This window comes from Acomys russatus, chromosome 14, assembly GCF_903995435.1.
Source record: "Acomys russatus chromosome 14, mAcoRus1.1, whole genome shotgun sequence".
In the NCBI taxonomy this organism is placed as follows: domain Eukaryota; kingdom Metazoa; phylum Chordata; class Mammalia; order Rodentia; family Muridae; genus Acomys; species Acomys russatus.
In genome coordinates this window covers 15,922,405-15,944,740 of record NC_067150.1, presented here as the reverse complement: position 1 = coordinate 15,944,740, position 22,336 = coordinate 15,922,405, and the positions used below count along the sequence as shown (strand labels likewise).

At 50.5% G+C, this 22,336-nt stretch overlaps 3 protein-coding genes across 5 annotated transcripts in view; 1 reads left to right on the top strand and 2 right to left on the bottom strand.

Moving 5' to 3' along the window:
* Positions 1-1,530: 1,530 nt before the first annotated feature.
* Timm29 (translocase of inner mitochondrial membrane 29) lies at positions 1,531-2,534 on the bottom strand. The gene is made up of 2 exons (XM_051156033.1): positions 2,354-2,534; positions 1,531-2,274 (listed from the first exon to the last, which is right to left on the bottom strand). Exons 1-2 carry the CDS (start codon positions 2,463-2,465, stop codon positions 1,586-1,588), a joined length of 801 nt encoding a protein of 266 aa, XP_051011990.1. The 5' UTR covers positions 2,466-2,534; the 3' UTR covers positions 1,531-1,585.
* A 102-nt stretch (positions 2,535-2,636) lies between these two features.
* Yipf2 (Yip1 domain family member 2) lies at positions 2,637-6,752 on the top strand. The gene is made up of 9 exons (XM_051156032.1): positions 2,637-2,898; positions 3,182-3,339; positions 3,420-3,500; positions 4,117-4,204; positions 5,356-5,472; positions 5,551-5,717; positions 5,801-5,983; positions 6,070-6,200; positions 6,280-6,752. Exons 1-8 carry the CDS (start codon positions 2,868-2,870, stop codon positions 6,181-6,183), a joined length of 939 nt encoding a protein of 312 aa, XP_051011989.1. The 5' UTR covers positions 2,637-2,867; the 3' UTR covers positions 6,184-6,200; positions 6,280-6,752.
* Positions 6,753-6,789: 37 nt separating this feature from the next.
* Positions 6,790-22,336, bottom strand: part of Carm1 (coactivator associated arginine methyltransferase 1) — a 48,195-nt gene continuing 32,648 nt past the window's right edge. The window contains exons 5-16 of one of the 3 annotated variants that reach the window (XM_051156030.1): positions 19,620-19,730; positions 18,587-18,764; positions 16,078-16,168; positions 15,793-15,874; positions 9,578-9,663; positions 9,311-9,400; positions 8,805-8,942; positions 8,622-8,711; positions 8,438-8,550; positions 8,256-8,333; positions 7,914-7,982; positions 6,790-7,784 (exon numbers count right to left, since the gene is read on the bottom strand). In XM_051156030.1, coding sequence (XP_051011987.1) covers positions 7,645-7,784; positions 7,914-7,982; positions 8,256-8,333; positions 8,438-8,550; positions 8,622-8,711; positions 8,805-8,942; positions 9,311-9,400; positions 9,578-9,663; positions 15,793-15,874; positions 16,078-16,168; positions 18,587-18,764; positions 19,620-19,730 — 1,266 coding nt within the window. In that variant the 3' untranslated portion in view covers positions 6,790-7,644. Of the gene's footprint in view, positions 7,983-8,255; positions 8,334-8,437; positions 8,551-8,621; positions 8,712-8,804; positions 8,943-9,310; positions 9,401-9,577; positions 9,664-15,792; positions 15,875-16,077; positions 16,169-18,586; positions 18,765-19,619; positions 19,731-22,336 lie in introns of all 3 variants that reach the window. The other 2 variants (XM_051156029.1, XM_051156031.1) reach the window with 2 other exon arrangements.

Here is a 22,336-nt window from a genome sequence, read left to right as displayed (position 1 = left end):
AGAGTGTACAATGCTTGCCTCTTACGTACCAGACCCTGGACTTAATGTCTAGCACGTAACAGAAGTACCCATACAACAGAAACATTTCACAGGCCACTTGGGAAGTGCAGGCAGGAGGATCATTCAGTCATCCTTTGCTACACAGGGAGTTTGAGGCTGGCCTGGGCTGTGAGATCACTTCTCAGAAACAAACCAAAAAACCCCCCAAACCAAAACCAACCAAACAAAAATACCCCAAACAACAACAAAAAAAACAACAAATTTGAGAGGTCGCTGGGCGTGGTGAACATCTTTAATCTCAGTTCTTGGGCGGCAAAGGCAGGCAGATCTCTGAGTTCGAGGCCAGCCTGGTCTACGAAGCGAGTCCAGAACAGCCAGCGCTACTTGGACAAACCCTGTCTTGAAAAACCAAAAGAAAAAAAAGAAAAATTTGAGTAGCAGACAGATCTCTGAGAGTTTAAGTTCTTCATAGCCAGTTCCAGGTAAGCCAGTGTAACACAGGAAGACCTTGTCTCAAAGAACAAACTAAAAAACAAACAAAACCCCAAACGTATACATTTCAGCTCCAAATGAGAAAGAAAAATCTGAGGTTAGGCACATTGGCACATGACTATAGTCCCAATCTTAGAAGGACATTTTTTGGTGAGACAGTGTTTTTCTGCATAGCCTTGGCTGTCCTGGACTCCCTTTGTAGACTAGGCTTGCCTCAAACTCAAGAGATCTGCCTGCCTCTGCCTCCCGAGTGCTGGGGGGTAAGATCATTTTTTAAATGTTATGTGCATGAATGTTTTGTTTGCATGTATGTCTGTGCACGTGTCTCCTAGTATCTATCCATGGGACACAGAAGAGTACTAATTCCTTTCATTGGAGTTACAGATTATTGTGAGTCCCTGTGTGGCTGCTGAGAATTGAATTAAGGTTCTCCCAGAATGGAAGAGTCAGTACTCTTAAATACTGAGCCGCCCTTCAAGCTCCCAAAACAATCACTTTTGCCCATGAATGCTAGACTAGCCTGTGCAACACTGCCAGACCTTCCTGAAAAATCCACACATACGCACACCCCAAACAAACAACCGGTCTGAGGATCTTGGGAGTCACTGGCATTCAGGACGTGTTTGTCACCCCATAACCAGGACTTATGCATGGCCAAGGTATACTGTAGTGTACTGGAGCTCATGAAGCAGGAGGCAGGGCCAGTCTGGGCATATGAGAGTTCTATTCTCAAAAACAACCAAATAAAAACCCAAAAGCTCATCCTTGTTGTTTCTGCAGTGCTAGAAATAGAAGCCGGGAACCCAGGCGTGCTCAGCAACTCCTCTACCTTTCAAGTACATCCCCGGCTACAACAGCTACACACTACAGGCTCCTTATTAGTAGTTCTGGCGCCGATAACCATAACAAGGTCACAATCTAGCTCTTCTCTATCTTCAAGACCAGTAAGGCTCCCAATTAGCTTCGGCTAACGGGACAGACACACCGAGAAGGGCTTCCCACAACATCCCATTTGAGGGTGTTTACCCCCATCCATTTCACCAACTGCACCATCAGTTTGTTTGAGCCGGGACGCCCGGGAGCTCCTTGGGTTTCATCTGGACACCTCGGACTGCACCAGCGAATCGGCCTCGCTCAACACCAGCCTATCCTTTTTCTCCTTCTGCAGCACCTGCTCCTCCCACAGCGCCTGGTCCACCTGATCGTCGGTGAGCACAACCGGCTTGTACTTCTCCTGGAACAGCCGCTCATTGGCCTCGGAGTGCAGCTGGTGGGGCGCGACGACACGGAGGTGAGCAGGCAGGTGGAGGAACTCGTCGTCGTTGATGTCGCAATCACGCATGCGGCTCTCGAGGATCCACCAGCGGCCCACGAACCCCACATCAAGGACCCGTCCGGGGAAGTCGACCCAGCGTGGCTGCAGGTAGCGGCAGCGGGCCTGGTAAAGGCTGGCCTGGGCGTCGAAGGGCGCCTCGTAAACCAGCGAGAAGAAGCCCAGGTTCACGTGGCGCAGCCGCCCGCGGCCCCTCAGCCACAGCAGGCGCTGCAAGAACGCTTCCGAGTGGCGGTTGCGCGTGGCCGGCGCCAGCAGCAAAAGAGACCCCGAGGCGTCGAGCAAGGTCTCCTCGAAGGCCGCCTCGCTGGGCGCCAGCGCGCAGCACGCCGCGGCACCGCCCAGCATCCCCACATACACCGCCGCACGGCCCGGTCGAGCTCGCGCCGCAGCCGCCGCGTCTCTGCACGCCTCGGCGTAATCCCGAAGCAGCGCGCGGGCCCAGGTGCCTGGAGGGGAAGAAGCGCTGCGGTGACAATGATTCAGCCACTCGGGTCACCCGCTCTGCCTCCTCCTGCCACTACTCACCCAGTCGCGCCCAAACCCCTGGCTTTGCCGCCACCGCCACAGCACCGCTCGCCTCTCCTCCCACTTCGCTGCGCCCACGGGACCAGAATCTCTTTAGAGCTGCTGTCGCCATCCTGTCCCTGCGGTCCGTTGACCGAGCGGAAATGACATAGGGTGGGAACGAAAAGGTCTGAAGAGTAGTTTCTGCGCAGTCGCAAGATACCGGAAGTAGTTTCTCGCTGGAAGACCATCGGAAACGGACTGGCGCCGGATGTTGCCGTTGCGTCGAGAAGGGTGGGCTCTGACGGGTGGGCGGGCAACGCGCAAGCGCACGGAGGACGAGCCACGGCAGCTTAGGTAGCCTCAGGTGAGGAGGGCGGGGTGCAACTGCAGGGCTCCGGCTTGGAGCTGAAGACTCACTCGGTGTGGTAGGTTCCAGACAGGAATCGAGACGGAAGCTTCAGTTTCGGGAAGCGCTGTGGGACTGATCCTGTTCTGTCCACAGAGCGGGATGCGGTGACGCTTCTAAAGAATCATGGCAGCGGCTGACGATCTGGCCTTCCACGGTGAGTGGGGCCCGGAAGTGGTCTGAGCTCCCACTCCTGCCCTAGGCCTGTTCCTCGGGCATCTGGGACCCGGAACTCAGAGGCACATGAGGGCCTCCAAGTCTGCTCCAGACCTAAATTGAACCCCATTCTAGTACACGAACAGACCTCCCTATATAGCAAAACTGAAGAAACCCAGCCTCCAGAGAAGGATGGTGAGGCAACCACGCCCCAGTTGAACAACAGTGGCCCCAAAATAATTTTCGAACTCCAAACACCCGTGCCCCATATTCCCTCTCTGTAGAGTTCCAGGAAGCCACAAATCTTCTGGCAGAGACCCCAGATGCAGCCACCACTAGCCAAAGTGATAAGTTGACCTCACGGGAGCACGTGGCTGTGGTTGTGGGAGAAGGTGTTGGCTATGGAGCTGAAGAGGAGGAGGAAGAGGGTGACAAGACATCAGTGAGTCTTCTAGCCCCCCATGCCCTGCCTCTGGTCTTACTCTGGCTGAGCAGGCGGTTCTGAAAGTCTGTGCCTTGTAGCTTCTACAGGAAGAAAAGCCGCAGCCCAGATTCTGGACATTTGACTACTATCAGAGCTTTTTTGATGTGGACACCTCCCAGGTGAGGCCAGGGACACTGGTGGAAAGGACTTGGCATTGCTTAGGGTTCAGCCACTATACTTGGGGCACTGAATCTGCATGGGGTGGGTGTGCTGGGACTGGATGGCAAAAGCTAGGTTACAAAGTAGATGGAGATGGGTTTGTCTTAAAGCCAGCGTTTCCCAGTCATGTCTTATACTCCTAGGTTTAGTGATCCTCTTGCTCAGCCTGGATGCACTGATGCACTAGGCCTGGATGCAAGCTCTGAAGTATGGGTTTTGGCTTGAGGCAGTGGGGAGTCGTGGACAACATTAGCGCAGGAGACGAATGAGTGGAGTGAGCAGATATGCATGTGGAACGCAGGCCAGCCTGACATAAACCAGGTCCACTACTGAGAGTACATTCTGGAGATGCAGGAGGGAGAAGCTGCCAAGCTGGGGGGAAGGTGGCAGGGCTGAAAGCCCACCATCAGAGTAGTGACATGTTCAGCAGGAGCTAGGGGTCAAGACCACAAGCCATAGATACCCATGGACAGCCTAGGACAGCTGAGCTTGATGAGCTTGATGGCAAGGTAGTCCACAGGTGATGCCTCTCAGGATGCCAGGATTCTCATTCTGGACCCTGGCTCTGCTCTCCAGGTCTTGGACCGGATCAAAGGCTCGCTGCTGCCCCACCCTGGCCACAACTTTGTGAGGCACCGTCTTAGAAATCGGCCTGACCTATATGGTAAATGCCGGTGTATGTTTGAATATGGAGTATTCAGTCAGCATGGGACTGTGCCAGGCCCTGAGCAGGGCACTCACTCATGAGGAGACAGGAAGCAAAAGGTGAACTCAGAGTGAGAGGGAAGTCAGGAAGGCCCCCCCGAGTAGGGTAGGCATTGGTGGAGAGAGGTTAAGAGGCCCCAGAAAGCATCTTAGCCCCATGGTGGAATCAGTCACTAGAGTGGAAGGAGGCCATGGGTAGGTGATGGGTACACAGGTCCCACCCCTTGTGTGCTGAGAAGGGATCTTGCTCAAGTATTTTTAGGATTATCTCTGGCACTGGAACCTAAAGGTGGAAGCCAGCAAGAGCAAGCAGTGGACAGTCCAGAGTGGCTTTCTAGGCAGTCCACCAACAGTTGCCATGACTAGAGAGGAGCAGGCAAAAGAAGCAGATCAAGCCAGGTGTGAGGGCACACTCCTTTAATTCCAGCATTTGGGAGGTAGAGGCAGGCAGATCTCTGAGTTCAAGGCCAGCCTGGTCTACAAAGTGAGTCCAGGACACCCAAGACTACACAGAGAAACCCTGTCTTCAAAAACAAAAACAAACAAAAGCCTATCAAGTGTGTAGAAGCCTAGAAGCCCAGGTTCAGAACATAAGCATGCAATTCAGGGAGTGGACACCTATAGATGGCATGCATGAAGACTCAGGTCTCAACAAGATCCTGATGTTCACAGTGGAGAAGCACCAAGCTTTTGTTTGTTTGTAGACAGGGTGTCTCCGTTTAGCCCTGGCTGTCCTTGAACTCACAGAGTGCTGGGATTAAAGGCATGCAACACCACTGCCTGGTCACCAAGCCTCTTGTTTTTGTTTGTTTTCAAGACAGGGCTTCTCTGCATAGGCTAGGCTGGGATTAAAGGGGTGCACTACCACGCCCAGTCCCAAGCCTATTCTCCCCCCCCCCCCCAAGCCTATTCTTATACCCATAGAGAACTTTGTCTCAGGAGAGAAAAAAAGCCAAATGATTGAGGCATTTGAAAGATGCCCAGAAAGATAGGATGAGCCCAGAGGCAGCCTTTGTCAGCAATGGCCTGAGGTTTTTATTACATTTGATATAGGACTTAGCCACCTTTCTCAGGAGCAATGGACCTGGGATTCCATGTCTCCCTTTGCAGGCCCCTTCTGGATCTGTGCTACTCTGGCCTTCGTCCTGGCGGTTACTGGCAACCTCACCTTGGTGCTAGCACAGAGACGGGACCCCTCCATCCACTACAGCCCCCAGTTCCACAAGGGTAAGCAGGGTGGGTGGACTCAGCTCCTGGTTCTCAGGTCCCAAGGGCATGCAGTGACCGCCCACATTGCATCCCTAGTGACTGTAGCAGGAATCACCATCTACTGCTATGCGTGGCTAGTTCCACTGGCACTGTGGGGCTTCCTCCGGTGGCGCCAGGGCACGAGGGAGCGCATGGGGCTATACACCTTCCTGGAGACTGTTTGCGTCTATGGCTATTCACTCTTTGTCTTCATCCCCACTGTGGTGAGTATGGTTTGGCCCTGGGGACTGGTGGAGCTGCATGGCCCATCCTGTATGGTCACCAGCTATATAACTTGTCATACTAGGTCCTGTGGCTTATACCAGTGCAGTGGCTGCAGTGGCTCTTTGGAGCCCTGGCCCTGGCCCTGTCAGCTGCTGGGCTGGTGTTCACACTGTGGCCTGTTGTCCGAGAGGATACAAGGCTGGTGGCTGCGGCACTGTTGTCTGCTGTGGTGCTGCTTCATGCCCTCTTGGCTCTAGGCTGTAAGGTAGGTTCTAGGTGGTCCTCAGCAGGGCTGCGGAGTGAAGTTTGCTCCCACCAGCCACACATTCACCCTGAGGTCTCTCTCTGCAGCTGTACTTCTTCCAGCCACTGCCTCTTCAAGACCACGTGGTACCAGCACCCCAAGCCACACCTCTATCTCCCAAAGACCTGCTGTCTACCCCAGCCCGGCCCTTGACAACCTAGGAAGGCCAGGTCCACAGGTGAGGGACAACTTACTGTTCATGCTGAGGGTGCCCCCTCTTCCCCCTGGGACCATTCCTAGGCATCTCTCTTTTTCAGGCCAAGTGCAAGGGGGATACTCCCTGTCCTGCCCTCTTTGTGAAGACTGGAGGATTTGGATCCTGAAGACCACCCTGCTATTTTGCAGGCTTTTCTTACAAAGCAAACACTTTTATTTTCTATGCAAAGGTGATCCAGAGAATTTATATAAAGGTGGGGAGGGGCAGCTGAGCAGGGAGTATTACTGATAGACAGGAGAGAGCCCCGTTTTCCCAGCTGCTTGTGGGTCCTCTGTTTCCCTGACAGGTCAGGAGGGTGGCACAGAGCAGCTCCAGCCATTGCCAGGGGTACCTGTGGTGGGCATCGACCAAGCCTGAGCTCTGGCCACTGAGGTGGGGACTCTAGGGAAGGGAACAGGGGAGAAGTTGCCTGTGCTTAGTCACCCTTCCTTCCTTGTTTGCTTTTCCTTTCTGTCTGGAGTGAGATGTCCCTGCCAGACCCCTTCCCAGAGAGTAGGAAGTGGAGTATGAATGTGGAGGGAACACACACAGGCCTATGTTAGCCATCACTTCCTTCCTTCTGTGACAGATCTTTGAGTTTTCTGTCTGCCCCAGTGGCTTGGGGTGATTTTCTCTCTGGGATACCTGTTACAGCTTTTGGTGGAGAGACCTTCAAGGCTCAGGGCAGGACAGTAGCAGAAAGCAGGGGCTAGGCCTTTGGACAGCTGGGTAGTTTGTACATTCAAGTGTGAGGTGAACCCTTTGGTGGGAGGGAGCTACACCCGCCCTGAAGGCTCGGCAGGGCCACCCCTCACCTAGAACCTCTGGACCTAGGGGCAGGGGCTGCTGGCTGGGCCCGGCCAGCCGGGTTTCTCAGAGGGTCTGTGGGTTGACACTGGTTCTTTTCGTAAAAAAATAAAATTAAAAAAAGCAGCATGTCACGCCCATGGTGACCATGTGGCCTGGTAGTTGAAGGAGAGGTCCAGCTGGCTATGCTGCCATCCCAGGTGAGGAGCAGGCACAAGGACGGGTTGGGGGTGGATGCTGCCAGGTCTGTGGTGGCAGCTGCTGGCCTCCTGCCTGGTCAGGTGCAGCTGTACGGGTTGGGGTGGAGGGCTTGCCTCTTCCAGCAGATGTCAAAGCCAGGTCAGAGTAGAGAGGACAGAACAGGATGAGGGCAGCCCCGACAGGACCTCATGTAAATATGGCAGCAACACGCGCTCGGGGCCAGAGGGTGGGCTGGGGGTACTTCAGGGCAGCGGCGACATCGTGTACAAAAGTGTCCAAGTTCCCATAGCAAAGAGGGCTGTGACTAGGTGTTCACACTTCTCCAGAACAAAGGGGACAGCCACCGGCTGTGCCGGGCGTGGACTTCATTTGGTTTCCTGGTGCTGTCAGTGCGCAGTGGTGTCGCAGCTGGAGGCACCTAACTCCCATAGTGCATGGTGTTGGTCGGGATGGACATGGGCGAGGCCATGGAGATGGCGGGGCCACCCATGGTGAACTGGTTGTTGACTGCATAGTGGGCACTGGAGCCACTGCCGCCTCCCTGGGCACCTGAGGAGCCTGTGGGGCAGGTCATGGGCACTGAGGAGCTAGCATGACTCCTGAGCCTGCCTGGCCCCCACTGGTAGCTTGTGCGTGTGCGCAGGCCAGGCGGGACGTCCCCCGCCCACGGCCCCGCTACCCTGTTACCTTGGACAATGCCTGTGCTCATTATGGAGCCCATCCGAGAGTGGGTGTGATTGACAATCCCTGTGTTGGCTGCGCAGCGACAGGGAGGAAAGAAGGAGGGAGGGAGACGTCACCGCCCCCAGCCTGCCCGGCCCACTCCACTTTCATGGTTGGTGTGGGAAGGGCAGATGGAGTGATGATAGATCAAGACAGAGAGGCACACAGGGCTAGAGTCCCCAGGAAGAGGAAGAGGTGACCATGACAGCGACAGTGGTGGCAGAGGACCAAGCACTGGCTATTGAACTGGCCACTGGCACATCCCAGTCCTCCCTTGCCATGCCAAGGACCCCAGGGGACACTCACCTAAGGGAATCAGGTTGTTGTGACCCACACTAGAGCCGCCAGCAATAACACTGCTCAGGTCGTAGGCAGTAGGCATTCCTAAGCAGAAAGTGGGTGTCAGGGGTGGGGCACGCTTTGGGGATCTGGGGTCCAGGCTGCCACCAAGGGCTCCCTGCCATGTGTGGAAATAGCATCAGACTCACCGGCCACAGCCACTCCACTGCTGAGATTGTAGGTGCTTCCTGTGTTCCACATATTCTCCGATGGAGACGTGTAGTGTGAGCCAGGCGGGGGCGATGGGGTTGTACCTGTGTATCTATGGCAGAGATTCACTGTGGGCAGGGCTGTGGGGCTCCTGGTCCCCTCCCCCTACTAGAACCCTGCTACCTGAAGAAGGGGTTCTTTAGGTCCAGCAGGTTACTGGATTTGGAGCCTGTCTGGTCCACCTGGGCCACAATACTGATGTCATAGCTCTGTCTGGGGGAATAGAAAGGGTGGCTGTGAGGCACCTGGGCTGGCAGACCCCTGTGCCACTGTCCTATTCAGCCCTTGATGGGCGGCAGGGTGCACCTTTTGTTGGCAATGAGCAGACATGTCCCTGAGAGCGTGTCCCCGGCCTTGGCAAACAATGGTGACTGGAAGAGGCACCGGACCTGGTACCAGTGGGTCAGGGGCTCTGTTGGGGCTGTGGATAGCCACACGGTCATTCTGTCAAGAAGAGATGGGTGCACTTCACTGGGTTGGCCACCACTACTTGTGCCACTACCCCACATACCTTGCCACCAACCCAAGGTCCTTCCCTGGGGTCTTAGTGTTAAGACTGGCTGGACTCTAGGCAGGCACAGACAAATATGTACATAGCCAACCCATGGCCATATGGTGCCCATTCCCCCTGACACCCATGTACCGAGACAAACACACATAAGGGACAGGCACTCAGTAGCTGCTGGTGAAATGACAACTACATCCCTCCCCCGTGGTTCTCCCTGGGTTTTGGATGGAAAGAACAACCTAAGGACTTATGACATAGGCCTAGAGGCCATGGCTGCAAGGATCCCCAGCAGTGCCATACTTACATGGAGCCAATGAAAGCAACATCGAACCAGAAGGCCAAGCCATGGACCAGCCCTGAATGCAGCATGTGGAATTTGAATGGGATTTCTATCCTGCAAGGCAAAGGGCATGAGCTACTGTAGAAGCCCAACCTGACTGGGAGGAGACTAGGAGGGGTAACCAGGGGACAGCAGCTGGCCATGAGTGCCCAGCGAATGAGGGTACATGACAGTGAGGAGAGTGGGGATGAGGGGTATGGCAGCTTCAGGTGCCCAGGGGATGAACAGTACCTGTGCAAATCGCCTTCTTTGGCTTCTAAGAAGTTCACTGTGTACTTGACAGATTTGGCCATCAGGATCCGGATGTCAAATGTGTCCTGTAAGATGACAGGTGTGACCCAGCTTGTGCTACAAATGCCAAGGAAGAAGGGGAAAGCCTCAATGCCCTTCCTCCACCCCCCAGCCTGGCAAGGGCACTAACCTATGCTAGCTTACTAAAACCAGCTTGCTCTTCTCAGACATCTTAGGTACAACACCAGGAACAGCAACTAGTCTACACCCCTCAAGATATTATAGAGTCAGGTGGATTTCTTCAAGTTTGAAGCCAGCCTGGTCTACATAGTGAGTTCTAGGCCAACCAGAGCCACAAAGTTAGACCCTGTCTCAACACCCAGGGCTATACAGAGAAATCCTGCCTCAAAAACAAAAACCAAACCAAACCAAATCCAACTAAAAATAGCATAGTCTTGGCAATTTTCTGAGTTTAGCACATGAATATGGATGAGTAATATGCAGAGTGTCTCGCCTAGACCATGGCTGTTCTTCCATAGATGACTGAGTACATAAAGAATGAAGGAGGAAGCGCAAGAGGTTGGCTGGAAGTGCTAGAGAGATGGCTCAGTGTTAAAAGCACTGCTAATTATTCCAGAGGACCAGGCTCAATTCCTAGCACCCACGTGGCAGTTCATAGCTTCTGTAATTCCAGTTTCAGGGGAACTCTTCTGCCCTTCCTGGACTCTAGGCACAACAATGGTACAGGCAAAATACCCATGCATATAAAAAGGTTCTGGAGGTGAACTCAGGTCCTCAAGTTGCTATAGAAACAAGCACTTTAGCAACTGGGCTATTTTCATACCCTAGCCTCACATTTAAAAAAAAAAAAAATTATCTATATAGTATTCTGTCTGCAGGCAAAAGGGCATCAGATCTCATTATAGATGGTTGTGAGCCACCATGTGGTTGCTGGGAATTGAACTCAGGACCTTTGGGAGAATGGCCAGTGATCTTTTGTTTATTTGTTTGTTTTTTGAGACAGGATTTCTGTGTAGCCTCGGCTGTCCTAGACTCACTTTGTAGATCAGGCTGGCCTTGAACTCATAACAATCTACCTACCTGTCTCCCGAGTGTTGGGATTAAAGGCGTGCACTACCACGCCCAGACCTCCCCCTCCCCCCGCGTTGTTTGTTTTTCTTTTTTCGGTTTTTCAAGGCAGGGTTTCTCTATGTATCCTTGACTGTCCTGGACTTGCTTTGTAGGCCAGGCTGGCCTCGAACTCATAGCAGTCTCCTCCTGCCTCTTCCTCCTGGGAATTAAAGGCGTGTGTCACCACTGGCCAGCAAGAGTTTCTACTTTTAATTCGCTTGAAATATTTTACCTTTTAATTCCAGTGCTTAGCCTATTTGAAGATTGTTCAGTTTCCTTGACCCTTTCTTCTTCACTAGTCTGGGAGACTCTTGGACAGTCTCTGTCTCGTTCTTTCTCTTCTGAGGTCTAGTTAAGATGTGAGTCACTTCAGCAAAAATGATTCTCTTTGTCCCTTTGAGATGGTCTCATTTCACAGTGCACACTCGCCTTGAGTTCCCTACAGGTGTGTGTCACCGCATCTGGGAGACAACCTGAAACTCATTTGTTCCCCACTTCCCCCCACCCCCGAGACAGGGTTTCTCTGTGTAGCCTTGGCTGTCCTGGACTCCCTTTGTAGACCAGGCTGGCCTCGAACTCAGTGACCCACTTGCCTCTGCCTCCCAAGTGCTGGGATTAAAGGCATGTGTCATCACCACCTGGTGCCATTTTACTATTTTCGAGTGCTCAGTCTTCCAGTTCCTTTCCTTCACTGCGTTATTTGCTCTTTGGCTTTCTCTTTTTTTTTTTAGATGAGAATTTCACTATTTAACTTAGTTTGACCTAGAACTCATTGTATAGCCCAGGCTGGCCTTAAACTTCCAGTCTTTTCACCTCAACTTCCCAAGTGCTAAGAGTATAGGCATGTGCCACTGATACTGAATTCATCTTTTATTTAGGCTTTAAATTTTTTGTGTGTGTTGCTTGGCAACATGCATATTGGTTCTCTCCACCATAGAGTCTAGGGATTGAATTTAGGTATCCAGGCCCATATATACAGCAGGTGCCATCACCTGCTGAACCAGCTGGGTGGCCTTTTTTTGTTTTATTTTTGAAACAAACTATGTGGCTTGTAATTAGTTATAAAGACCAGGCTGGCCTGAAACTCAGAAATCTGTCTGTCTCTGCCTCCCGAGTGCTGGGATTAAAGGCATGAACTACCAGGCCAGGCTCCTGTTTATTTTCTTTTTCTTTCTTTGTTTCTTTGTTTTTTGTTGTTTTGTTTTTGAGACAGGGTTTCTCTGTGTAGCCTTGGCTGTCCTGGACTTGCTTTGTAGCCCAGGCTGTCCTGGAACTCACAGTGATCTGCCTGCCTTTGCCTCCTGAGTGTTGGGATTAAAGGTGTGCACCACCACACCTGGCTTTATTTTCTAACTAGATCTCCACATATTGCTTAGCCTAGATCCAAGTGAGTAGATGGGAATATAGGTGTTGCCCACTGTGCCCACTGTGGTTTGGTTACCATCCTAAGATTGCTAAAATTCAATGCAGTGCTTGTTTCAGGCCCAGGGCTGATCTCTTCAACAGCAACAAAGAAAGCACTGTCTTGTTCTTGCTGTGCACGCTGGGAATCCCAGGTGCTCAGGAGACTGAGGCAAGACGATCAAGAGTATGAGGCTGGCCTGGGGAGAAGACTTAGAGGTCAAGAGCACTGGCTGAGCCGGGTGTGGGGGCACCCGCCTTTAGTCCCAGCACTCTGGAGGCAGAGGCAGGTGGATCTCTTGAGTTTGAGGCCAGCCAGGGCTACACAAGAGAACCCGTCTTAAAACAAAACCCAAGCAATTGTATATATGTTATTTCCTATGGACAAACCTTAACTAGTGATGTCATATACAGATTTAAAGTAGTCTAGAAAAAGACACAACCAGAAGAAAGTGTCCTTGCCCTATTATTGGCTAAAAAGAGACTTTAAAGCAAACGATAATATAAAGATTTCATAAGACAAAAGGATTAATCCAACAGGATGTTAAAATAATTCTTGACTTGTATGTATTTACTACAACAATTTTTAAGTATGTAAAGGAAAATCAGGCTGAAATGGAAAAGGAATGGGAAAAATACCCCAATTTAATTAATGGGGGGTAAAAACACCCCACTATTTAGTAAGTTGGGGGAAAATTCAGGGAAAAGGAGAATCAGCTGCAAGGTCAGGCATGGGGGTGTGCACACTTGAATCCCAGCATGTAGGAACATCTTTATGATCTCAAGGACAACTGAGGTCTTCATAGTGAGACCAGCCTTAAGGAAAGTAATGAGACCAGACCAAGATGATTAATGTGTGTGGCGGTGCATTGATGTGAGTTCGAGGCCAGCCTGGTCTACAAAGTGAGTCCAGGACAGCCAAGGCTACACAGAGAAACCCTGTCTAGAAAACAAAACAAACCAAAAACCCAAGAAAATTAAATATAATAATAACACACACACACACACACATTTATATTGTGTGGACATAATTGACATGGATATAAGGCTGCACTAACGTGACATACATCTTTTCTTTTTCTTGTTTTTTAAGACAGGATCTCACTATGTAGTTGCGTTGCCCTGGAATTCACTGTGCTTGATTTGAATGAGACTCTCCTGCTCTGCTGGCCAAGTACTGGGATTAAAGGTGTGCACCACCAAACCCCAGCTGACAACCATTTTTTGAGACTGCACATCAGACTTCAAGCAGGTCTCAACTGTCCAAGGTCTGACAGTATTAGTGCATGTTCTTTGATAACAGACAAAGGAAGGCACAATAGTACACCAATTATGCTACATTGAGTGAAAGTTTTAAAATAAGCATCTGATTGCCGGGCATGGTGGCACACACCTATAGTCCCAGAAATCAGGAGGCAGAGACAAGTGGATCACTGAGTTCATGGCCAGCCTGGTCTACAAAGCTAAGTCTATACAGAGAAACCCTGTCTTGAAAAAAAAAAAAATACTGAGGGGATAACAATCAGGATGTAATGTGAATAATAATAAATAAAAAAATATATATTAAAAAATAAAAATCAGAATGGGGCATGGAAAAAAATGCATCTGTAAGCAAACATTTTGAGTGTTCAACTTTCTAAAATTCTTATTGTTTTGTGTGTATGGGTGTTTTTCCTGCATGTGTAACTATATACCACATGCCTGTCTGGTAACCTTGGAGAACAGAAAAAGAAGTGAGATCCCCTAGAATTGGAGTCACAGTCCTTGTGAGCTGCCACGTGGCACTAGGAATTAAACCTGGGTCATCTGGAAGAACAACCGTGCTCTTACCCAGAGCCACCTCTCCAGCCCCTCAGGTTAGGCTTTTGAATGAACCAATGCTCCTACAGGGAAGGGTTCTGTGCCACCAGCTCTTTCCTTTATGTTCATTATTTGTTCTTGATCAAGCAGAGCTCTGAGTTCCAGGCCAGCCAGGGTACATGTTGAGAGCCTGCCTCAAATAAATAAAGTTTAAGGTTTTTTTTTTTTTTTTTTTTTTTTTAAAGAAATACTTATTCATTTAATGTCTGTTTAATAAAAATTTAATTTTATTAGATATACTTAAGTATATGAGTAAGTGGATTCCTTAGAACTGGAGTTTTGGATGGATGGAAGCCACCACAAGGGTGCTGGGAACTAAACCTAGATCCTCTGCATAAGCAGAAAGTGCTTTGAACTCCTAGTCATCTCTCTAGCCACCCATCCCCGCCTTTTTTTGTTTTTTGACACAGGGTTTCTCTGTGTAGCCTTGGCTGTCCTAGACTCACTCTGTAGACCAGGCTGGCCTGAAATTTATGGCGATCCATCTGCCTCTGCCTTCTGAGTGCTGGGATTAAAGGCGCACACACCACCGCTCTGGGCAGCTCCCAGTTTCTTTACTTTTAATTTTTGTGTGTTTTCTCTGCATGTATGTACATGGTGTGCATGCAGTGCCTGTGGAGGCCAGGAGACAGTATCTGATCCCCTGGAGCTGGAGCCGCCACATGGGGGCTGGGAATGAAGCCTGTCCTCTGCAAGACCTACTAGTGCTCTTCACTGTGTTCTTTCTTCTCTCTGCAGACCAGGCTGGCCTCGAACTCACAGCGATCCGCCTGCCTCTGCCTCCTGAGTGCTGGGATTAAAGGCATGCACCACCAACTCCTGGCTACTTTTTTCTTTTTTCAGAGCCAAAGACCGAACCTAGGGCCCTGTGCTTCAAGTGCTCTACCACTGAGCTAAATCCCCAAACCCTACTTTTTTCTTTAAATCAAAACAAATTTATGGGTCTCGAGATAGCTCAGTGGTTAAGAGCACTGGTGGCTCTCTCTCAGAGGACTTGGGTTCAATTCCCAGCACCTACAAGGCACACTCACGTGGTGATGACTAACATCCCCTGGAACTCCAGTCCCAGGGGATCCAACATCCTCTCATGGCCTCTGTAGTGCACAGGAATAAATGCAGGCAAAACACCTACTCATTTTTTTAAAAAATTTCATTTACTTATGTGTGTGGATGTTTTATCTGGACACTACATATCTGGTGTCCCGTTATGAATCCTCATGACATGGTTGTGAGCTACCACATGGGTGCGGGAAATTGAGCCCAGGTCTTCTGGAAGAGTAGCTGGTGTGCCCTTGACCTAGTGGGAGATCTCTCTCCCAACCACAATCGACCCCCCCCCTCCTTAATTGCATTTCTCTGTGTGTGTTCACTTGAGTGCAGGTGTCCTCAGAGGCCCTTGGAGTTGGAGTTAAAGGCCACTGTGAGCCATCTGATGTGGGTGCTAGGAACCAAACTCAGGTCCTCTGCAAGAGCAGTAGGTGCTTGTAATTGCTGAACCATCTCTCCATTCCTGTTACTTTTACTTTTTAGATTGTTTTATGAGGAAGATCCCAGGCCAGTTTGGATCTCCTGATTCCATGCCTCCACCTGCATGGGGTTACAGGCCTGGGCCACACTGCCTACTTGATTCTTGATACTGAACCATGGCTTTATGTATTATTCAGTCAAAGGACTTTGCTACAAAGCCATCCTGCTGGTACATGTGCTTTGCAGAGGAAGTGAGGGCTGAGAAAAGCAGAGGTGTCTAGACTCCAGAGCTTGCACGAGGCCCCAGTAAAGCCCAAGCCTCTGGAGTCCAGCAGTGCTCCGTACATATTACTCACCACTACAGGTTGCCGGAAGTACTCATCCACAGCAGCGCCTCTGAGGGCTGACAGGTCCACTCCATGGAAGGATGGCTGGTACCTATGGAAATCCCAAACGCCCCCACAAGGTCACCAGCAGTAAGAGAAGCAGGTGGAGTCACCTGCTTTCTTTCTTAGCTGGCCTTTGTCTAGCTCATGTCCTTTAGCTCCTACTGAAGAAAGACGAGGGCCCACCCGAGGACTGGGTTCATCCCCAAGCAGACAGGCCCCATGGCCTGGCCAGGACCCCCAGGGCACACTCACCAGAAGTTGGCCTTGGTGAACTGCTCCATGTAGAGCTGTTCATCGGTGAAGGGTGCGAGGTGGACGTCACCAATGGTGGGGAACATGTTTCCTGGGAGTGGGGAAGGAGTAGGGAGAAGTGCTGTTGTCAGGGCAGCACCTCCTGCAATGCTGGGTAGAATGTCCAGAGATCTCCAATCATGGACTGTCACCCACCGCCCCCCCATCCATGCATGCATAAATACATGCTACAGCATGAAGCAACATTTATCCATGGCTTCTAGAAGTGTGTGAACTGTAGCATAGCCTGAATACAAACCAAGATGGCTTACTGCTTTGTTTTGTGGTGCTGGGGATGGAACTTGGTGACTCTGAGTTTAAATCTCAGACATAATTTTTTTGTTGTTGTTATAGTGTTTTGTTTGTTTGGGGGTTTTGGGGAAGGGGTAGAAAGAAGAGAGGAGAAGGTCTTATCTAGCCCAGGCAGGCCTTAAACTCCAGACTCAGCCTCTACCCAAGTGTTGGAATTACAGGTAAACATTTGTACACTATAACCCTAGATTGCTTGTCTTTTTGAGATGGGGTCTTGCAGCTCCAGGCTCCCAGATGCTAGGATCTTACATATGTGACATGACATTTAGCCTAAGTATGATAGGTTAGGGGCTTTGTTCAAGATTTTCCTATGCAGAGCAAAGGCACCCAGATCAGTTAACTAGGGTCAGTTCATCTACTACCAGTTCACACTCTCATCAGCACACTTGCTCTCACCATACTGGCCTTCATCCGTCTCAGTGAGTAGGCCTATCCATGTGTCCCAGTGCTAACACTGGGAAGCAAGAAGGCGCCCTACTAGAGCCTCTTGGTGTCCAGCATGCCTGGACAGAGTGAGAGAAAACCCTAGGCTGTTTAGGGGTTTAGCTTTATCAAATACCAGGCTTAGCATGTGAATGAGAAGTAGAGGGTCCTCCTCTAGAGTCATAAGCAAGCAAACGGGACTAAGCTGGCAGCAGGAAGAAGCAGGTAAGGGAAGGCTGAGACTGCACAGGATCAATGCATGGTCTAGAGATGTGGGCCTCCCTCCAGCTCTTCATGGAGTTGGGGAGGTCCTGAGGCACCCCTCAAAAGTTATACTAGGTTAAAGTGCTCAACTGTGACCAAAGGGATGACAAAGGCAGGTGGGACATCATGTAAGGAATCCATTTCTGGCCCTGACTTCCAAAAGGCTGCCTTTAATCTTCACAGAGGCTTCTAAGGGGTTGAAAGCCACCTCACAGGTAGGTAGTCTCCAACCTGATCCCTGCTTGGCCTCACACAGGGTCAGCTACTTCCACCCCACAGACTTAGCCACCAGCCGTACCAGAGAAGACCCGGGGTAGCTGGGGCAGCCTGGAGTTCCACACTTACACACATGGTAGAAACTGAGCCAATGCCGGCTCCAAGGCAGAGGAGTCAAAGGAAACACACATTCACCGAGGCCGCCAGCCTGGCTGCTAATTTCTACCCCAGGCTATTGCTAGACTAGGGTCCCTGAGCTCCTACATACACATCCGCACCTGAAAAGAACTGTTCACGCACAGACACATTCTTAGAACTCATCCGACAAATTTCTGCACTGCTGTGTTCAGAGTGGAGTGTAGAGCCTAACATGGACTGACAGTGTAATCCAGACATATGGGCAGGAAATGACACATATCCATATGCCCTCATATACCTACACACATAGCACACATCCATTGCCCTTACACACATACCTTCAGTGCACACCTACCTGCCTATTTACCCTCAGATCCCATACCTTCATATATACATCTACACACATAATTATCTGGATTCTAACGTGTAAATACATAGCTTTAAACACCTATAAACCATCACACACCCCACACCCTCAAATATGCACACACATATCTACCCATAGACCCTCACCATCCACAACTCCTCACACAAGAATGCCTGTACACAAGGCATACCCGCAAGCCCATGCACACACCTTCATGTGACTAGCAGAGACAGTATGTATTCCTCATTTGTACACTGTATATATTCCGTACATCGTAATACATATATAACAATTGTACCCTTAGGCATGTACACATTCCTACCTGTCCAACTTCCTAGTCTTAAGAGAGCAGGCTTGTCACACTGCCCTGGGCAAGGTTTCTTAATTTGGGCAATAACAACTCTTGGGAGAGCACCAGTGACAGACCTGAGTAGCCCATCCCTGGAATCCCCTCTGCCCTATTACGGGTGGCTCTATGGCAAACATACACGAGAGGTCCAGATATTTTCTATGGGTTTACAGTGGGCCTGTCAATGCCTACTGGAGTGAATGTTTAGGGGTCTGGAACTTCAGAGCCATAGCCAGCAGGTAGGGTTGAGGTAGGAAGCAGGGGAAAACCCTCACTCTGTATGAAGATCACTGAGAAATGAGCAGGACACAGAGCCACCCATGGGCTGCTGATAGCAGTGGGGGCTTGCCCCATGGGCCAATGGCTCCACCCTTCAGTGCTCCTGAGCATGGGACACTCACCGCTGGGCTTCAGGTACTTTTTGGCATGGAGGTAGCTCTCAAGCATGCGTTCGTTGAAGAGCATGTAGCCCATGGGCTCTGAGATGATAATGTCTACTTGCTCAGGCAATGAGACCTCCTCTACTTTGCCGGGGATGACCACGATGCGGTCTGTCAGGTTGTTACTCTTCACCAGGACCTGTAAGGGGTGGGAGAAGGCTCCCTGTGCTTGCTTGGCATAGGCCCTTGTCAGCCCCTCAGCTCATAAATGGCCTCTGATCATACCTGGTGTGAGTCACCCCCTCTGCCTTACCTGTGGACATCCTAACTATGGGGAAAGAACTCCTGAGCCCCCAAGGTCCAGCTTTCTTAGGAGCCAGTGTCCTTGCTGCTGGGGGTAGTGCTCACCCCCAGAGCTGGAGCCTAATCCTGGCAAACTTCTTTCACATGCAGTGGGCCTGATAGAAGGAGCTGCAGTAAGGCTAATAGTCCCTGGGAACATCCAGGAGCAAGCTGGCAGTGCCCCATTTGTATGAGATGTAGGCTGTGAGAAGGGGAGTCAAGCTCATGCATGTATCCACACAACAGTCTCGAGGAACCTAGGAGACTCTCTTTGTCTGGTAAAGGACCTGAGCAGTAGGGAGCTGGGGATATGGGAAGAAAGCAGTGTCCGTTCCTTTGCAGCTTTTCAATTCTGAACTTAAAAATTAAAGTTTTTTCCATGAACAAAAAGGGGGAGGGGGGGTGGCAAGGAGATGATGAAACAAAATCCTGTTGTCACCTGCACAGGATGTATGGTGCTCCAGCAGCTAGTACTCAGGACAGCTGAGGTGTATGACCCAGAATCCCCACCAGGGGTTGTCTTTACCACTCCACCCCTGAGGCATGAGAGTTCATCCTGAAGATGCTTGGCTAGTCACCGTGACTTTGCCTCCACAGGTCGAGTGCCCAACCCTAGCCCTACCGTACCTGTGACCACTTGCCTCTAGAGACAAAGAACAGCAGTGATGAAGGGCATGAGAAGGAAGGGCTTAGGCCTCAGCAGGACACTGACCTCGGCATGCTGAGCCATGGTGCTGGCCTCCACCGCGTAAATTTTCCTGGCTCCGGCTTGAGCAGCAAAAAATGACAGGATTCCAGAGCCACAGCCCACGTCGAGAACAATCTGAGGAGATGGTGTGCATATGAGGCTACAGATAGTTAACTAGCACACACTGGCGATCACACACAGTAAGTAGTAGCAGAACTACTATGTGTCAACAAAAGGTGTTTCCAGGGGGCGGAGGAATGGTCACTCTTCCAGAAAACCCAGCTCCAGTTCCTGGCGCTCACACTGCAGCATATAACATCTGTAACTCCAGATCCAGGAGATCTGATGCCCTCTTCTGGCTGTACAGGCACTGCACGCACATGGTACACACATACACATAGTAAAATAAACACACATAATAAAAATAAATCTTAAATGGGTAAGGGCACTTGCTGCCAGATCCAACAATTTGAGCTCCAAACTCTGGGACCCAAATGGTGGGAAGAGAAAACCAACCCCTGCCAGCTATCTTCTGATCTCTACACATACATTCTCAAACAAAAATAAATGTAATTTGAGAAAAAGTGTTTTAATTACTATAAAGAAAAATCAGAAAATAAAACAAAAGGCATTCTTGTATAGTTGCAAGTGCCTATAATGCCAGCACTGAGAAGGCTGGGGCAGGAGGACCATGAGTTCAAGGCCAGCCTGAATTACATATTAAAACATGGCTGATTTGGGAAGCACAGAGAGGTGAAAGCCAAAGAAGTACTGGAGGAAACGTCCAAGGTGCCAGAGTCTCACTGTCCTTGCCCACCTACCTGCTCGAAGCAGAGACACAGAGCTGGCATAAGGTAAACCAGGCAGGTAGGTCCTCATTTTCAGGAGCTGCCCCTTACAGGCTTGGGGTCAACATGGAGATAAAGCCATAGGACAGGGGCTAGAGAGATGGCTCAGGGGTCAAGAACACGGGCTGCTCTTCTAAAAGTCCTAAGTTCAATTTCCAGCAACCACATGGTGGCTCACAACCATCTATAATGAGATCTGGTGCCCTCTTCTGGTATGCAGGCACACATGAGGCATAATACTATATAAATAATAAATAAATAAATCTTTAAAGCCATGGGCCAGGCTTCTAGGAAGAAGAGCCTGGGTTTGCTGCTCAGTCCCAACCCTACAGGTGGTTGGCGCATCTGGGGCACAGGCCTTGGGGTAGTGTGGGGTATGGGCTTCTGCAGGCAGCATGTCTTGTGCGAATGCTAACTCTATCTACCAAAGCAGCCTTGGCTGGGGCAGGTGAGTGGTCCAAACCTGAGGACCAGCTGAGATGTGGCAGGTGGTTGGCAGAAGGCTTCATGTGTGGAGTTGCTTCCACCTGAACAGAATAAGGACAGATGTTTCTGGTGGTATGTGAGGACTTTCTAAGGAGAAATGGCCTGAGAGCATTAGGACCTTGGGTCTTTTTTGTTTTGTTTTGTTTTCTGAGACAGGTCTCTCTGTGTATCCTTGGCTGTCCTGTACTCACTTTGTAGACCAGGCTGGCCTCGAACTCACAGTGATCTGCCTGTCTCTGCCTCCTGAGTGCTGGGATTAAAGGCGTGCGCCACCACTGCCCGGCAGGACCTTGGGTCTTCAACTCTGGATAAAAGTGGAATTGGGCCCAGCCGGGAGAGCTAGAATGTCACCAAAAGAACGTGTGCTTTGAAGGCCCCAAACACTGCCTTGGCTCAGACAAAGGACGCCTGTGGTGGCTGAGTGAATTTAGCCAGGAGGCCTGAGAATGCTCCACTAATAGAACTCCTCAAGGGCCTAGAGGCCCTGGATGATGTAAATCCACAAAGAGGATGTCCTCCCCCAACCCCACACAAACACACGCTGACCAGTTACAGGGGTTCACACCCATGCTCTCAGTCCCCTAAATGGGACATAGTGCTGAATGTCTGTAATTCAAGCACTTGGCAAGTAGAAAGAGAGAGTTCACAGCAAGCCTGAGCCACCTCACACAACCCTGTCTCAATTTGCCCCTCTCCACCATACAAAAAGAGAGAGATTAAAGGACCTTAGAGATGTGCTTCCATTCACAATGGGACCACATCCTTATGAAGCAAAACTGCATTCAATCCACCTGGCCTACCAAACATCTCAGCTTTGCATGGCTAGAGTGACACATGTTCAAAACACCCATACAGCCACAGTGGGGCCAAATCAAGTAACAGAAAGCCTAGTTCAAAATCAAGAGCTGACTACCTCACACAATTTACTGCAGAGACCAGAAAGATTGTACATACACTGGGAAAAGCAGCAGCTCTGACACCCATGTCGTTTGAGTTTCACATAACCCAGCACGGCCTTGCCCTCCTAACTTCCTCCTGCTTCAGCCCCTCAAGTGCTGGGACTATAGGTAAGCACCACTAACTTGGGCTGAACAGCAGTGAAAATATGGGGAGTGAGGTGGTGTTGGGGGAATGTCCAGGCATGGTGCAGCAGGCTCCCAGGAGGCTGAGGTAGGAAGACTGAGTTTAAATGCAGATTGGACAACACAGTAGGGCAATTGTCTTCAACAACCTCCTACTCTCTCCTCACCACACCAACACACAAAAACCACTTCAGAAGGGTCCCACCCTACTTTATGCTTGGAAGAGGGGTGCTAAAAAGGTCAAGACATGTGGACAGGCCTTGCTCCATTTTCTCACCAAGCTAATTAGCATGCCATCAACAATGGTGGCAGAAAAGGCCTGGAG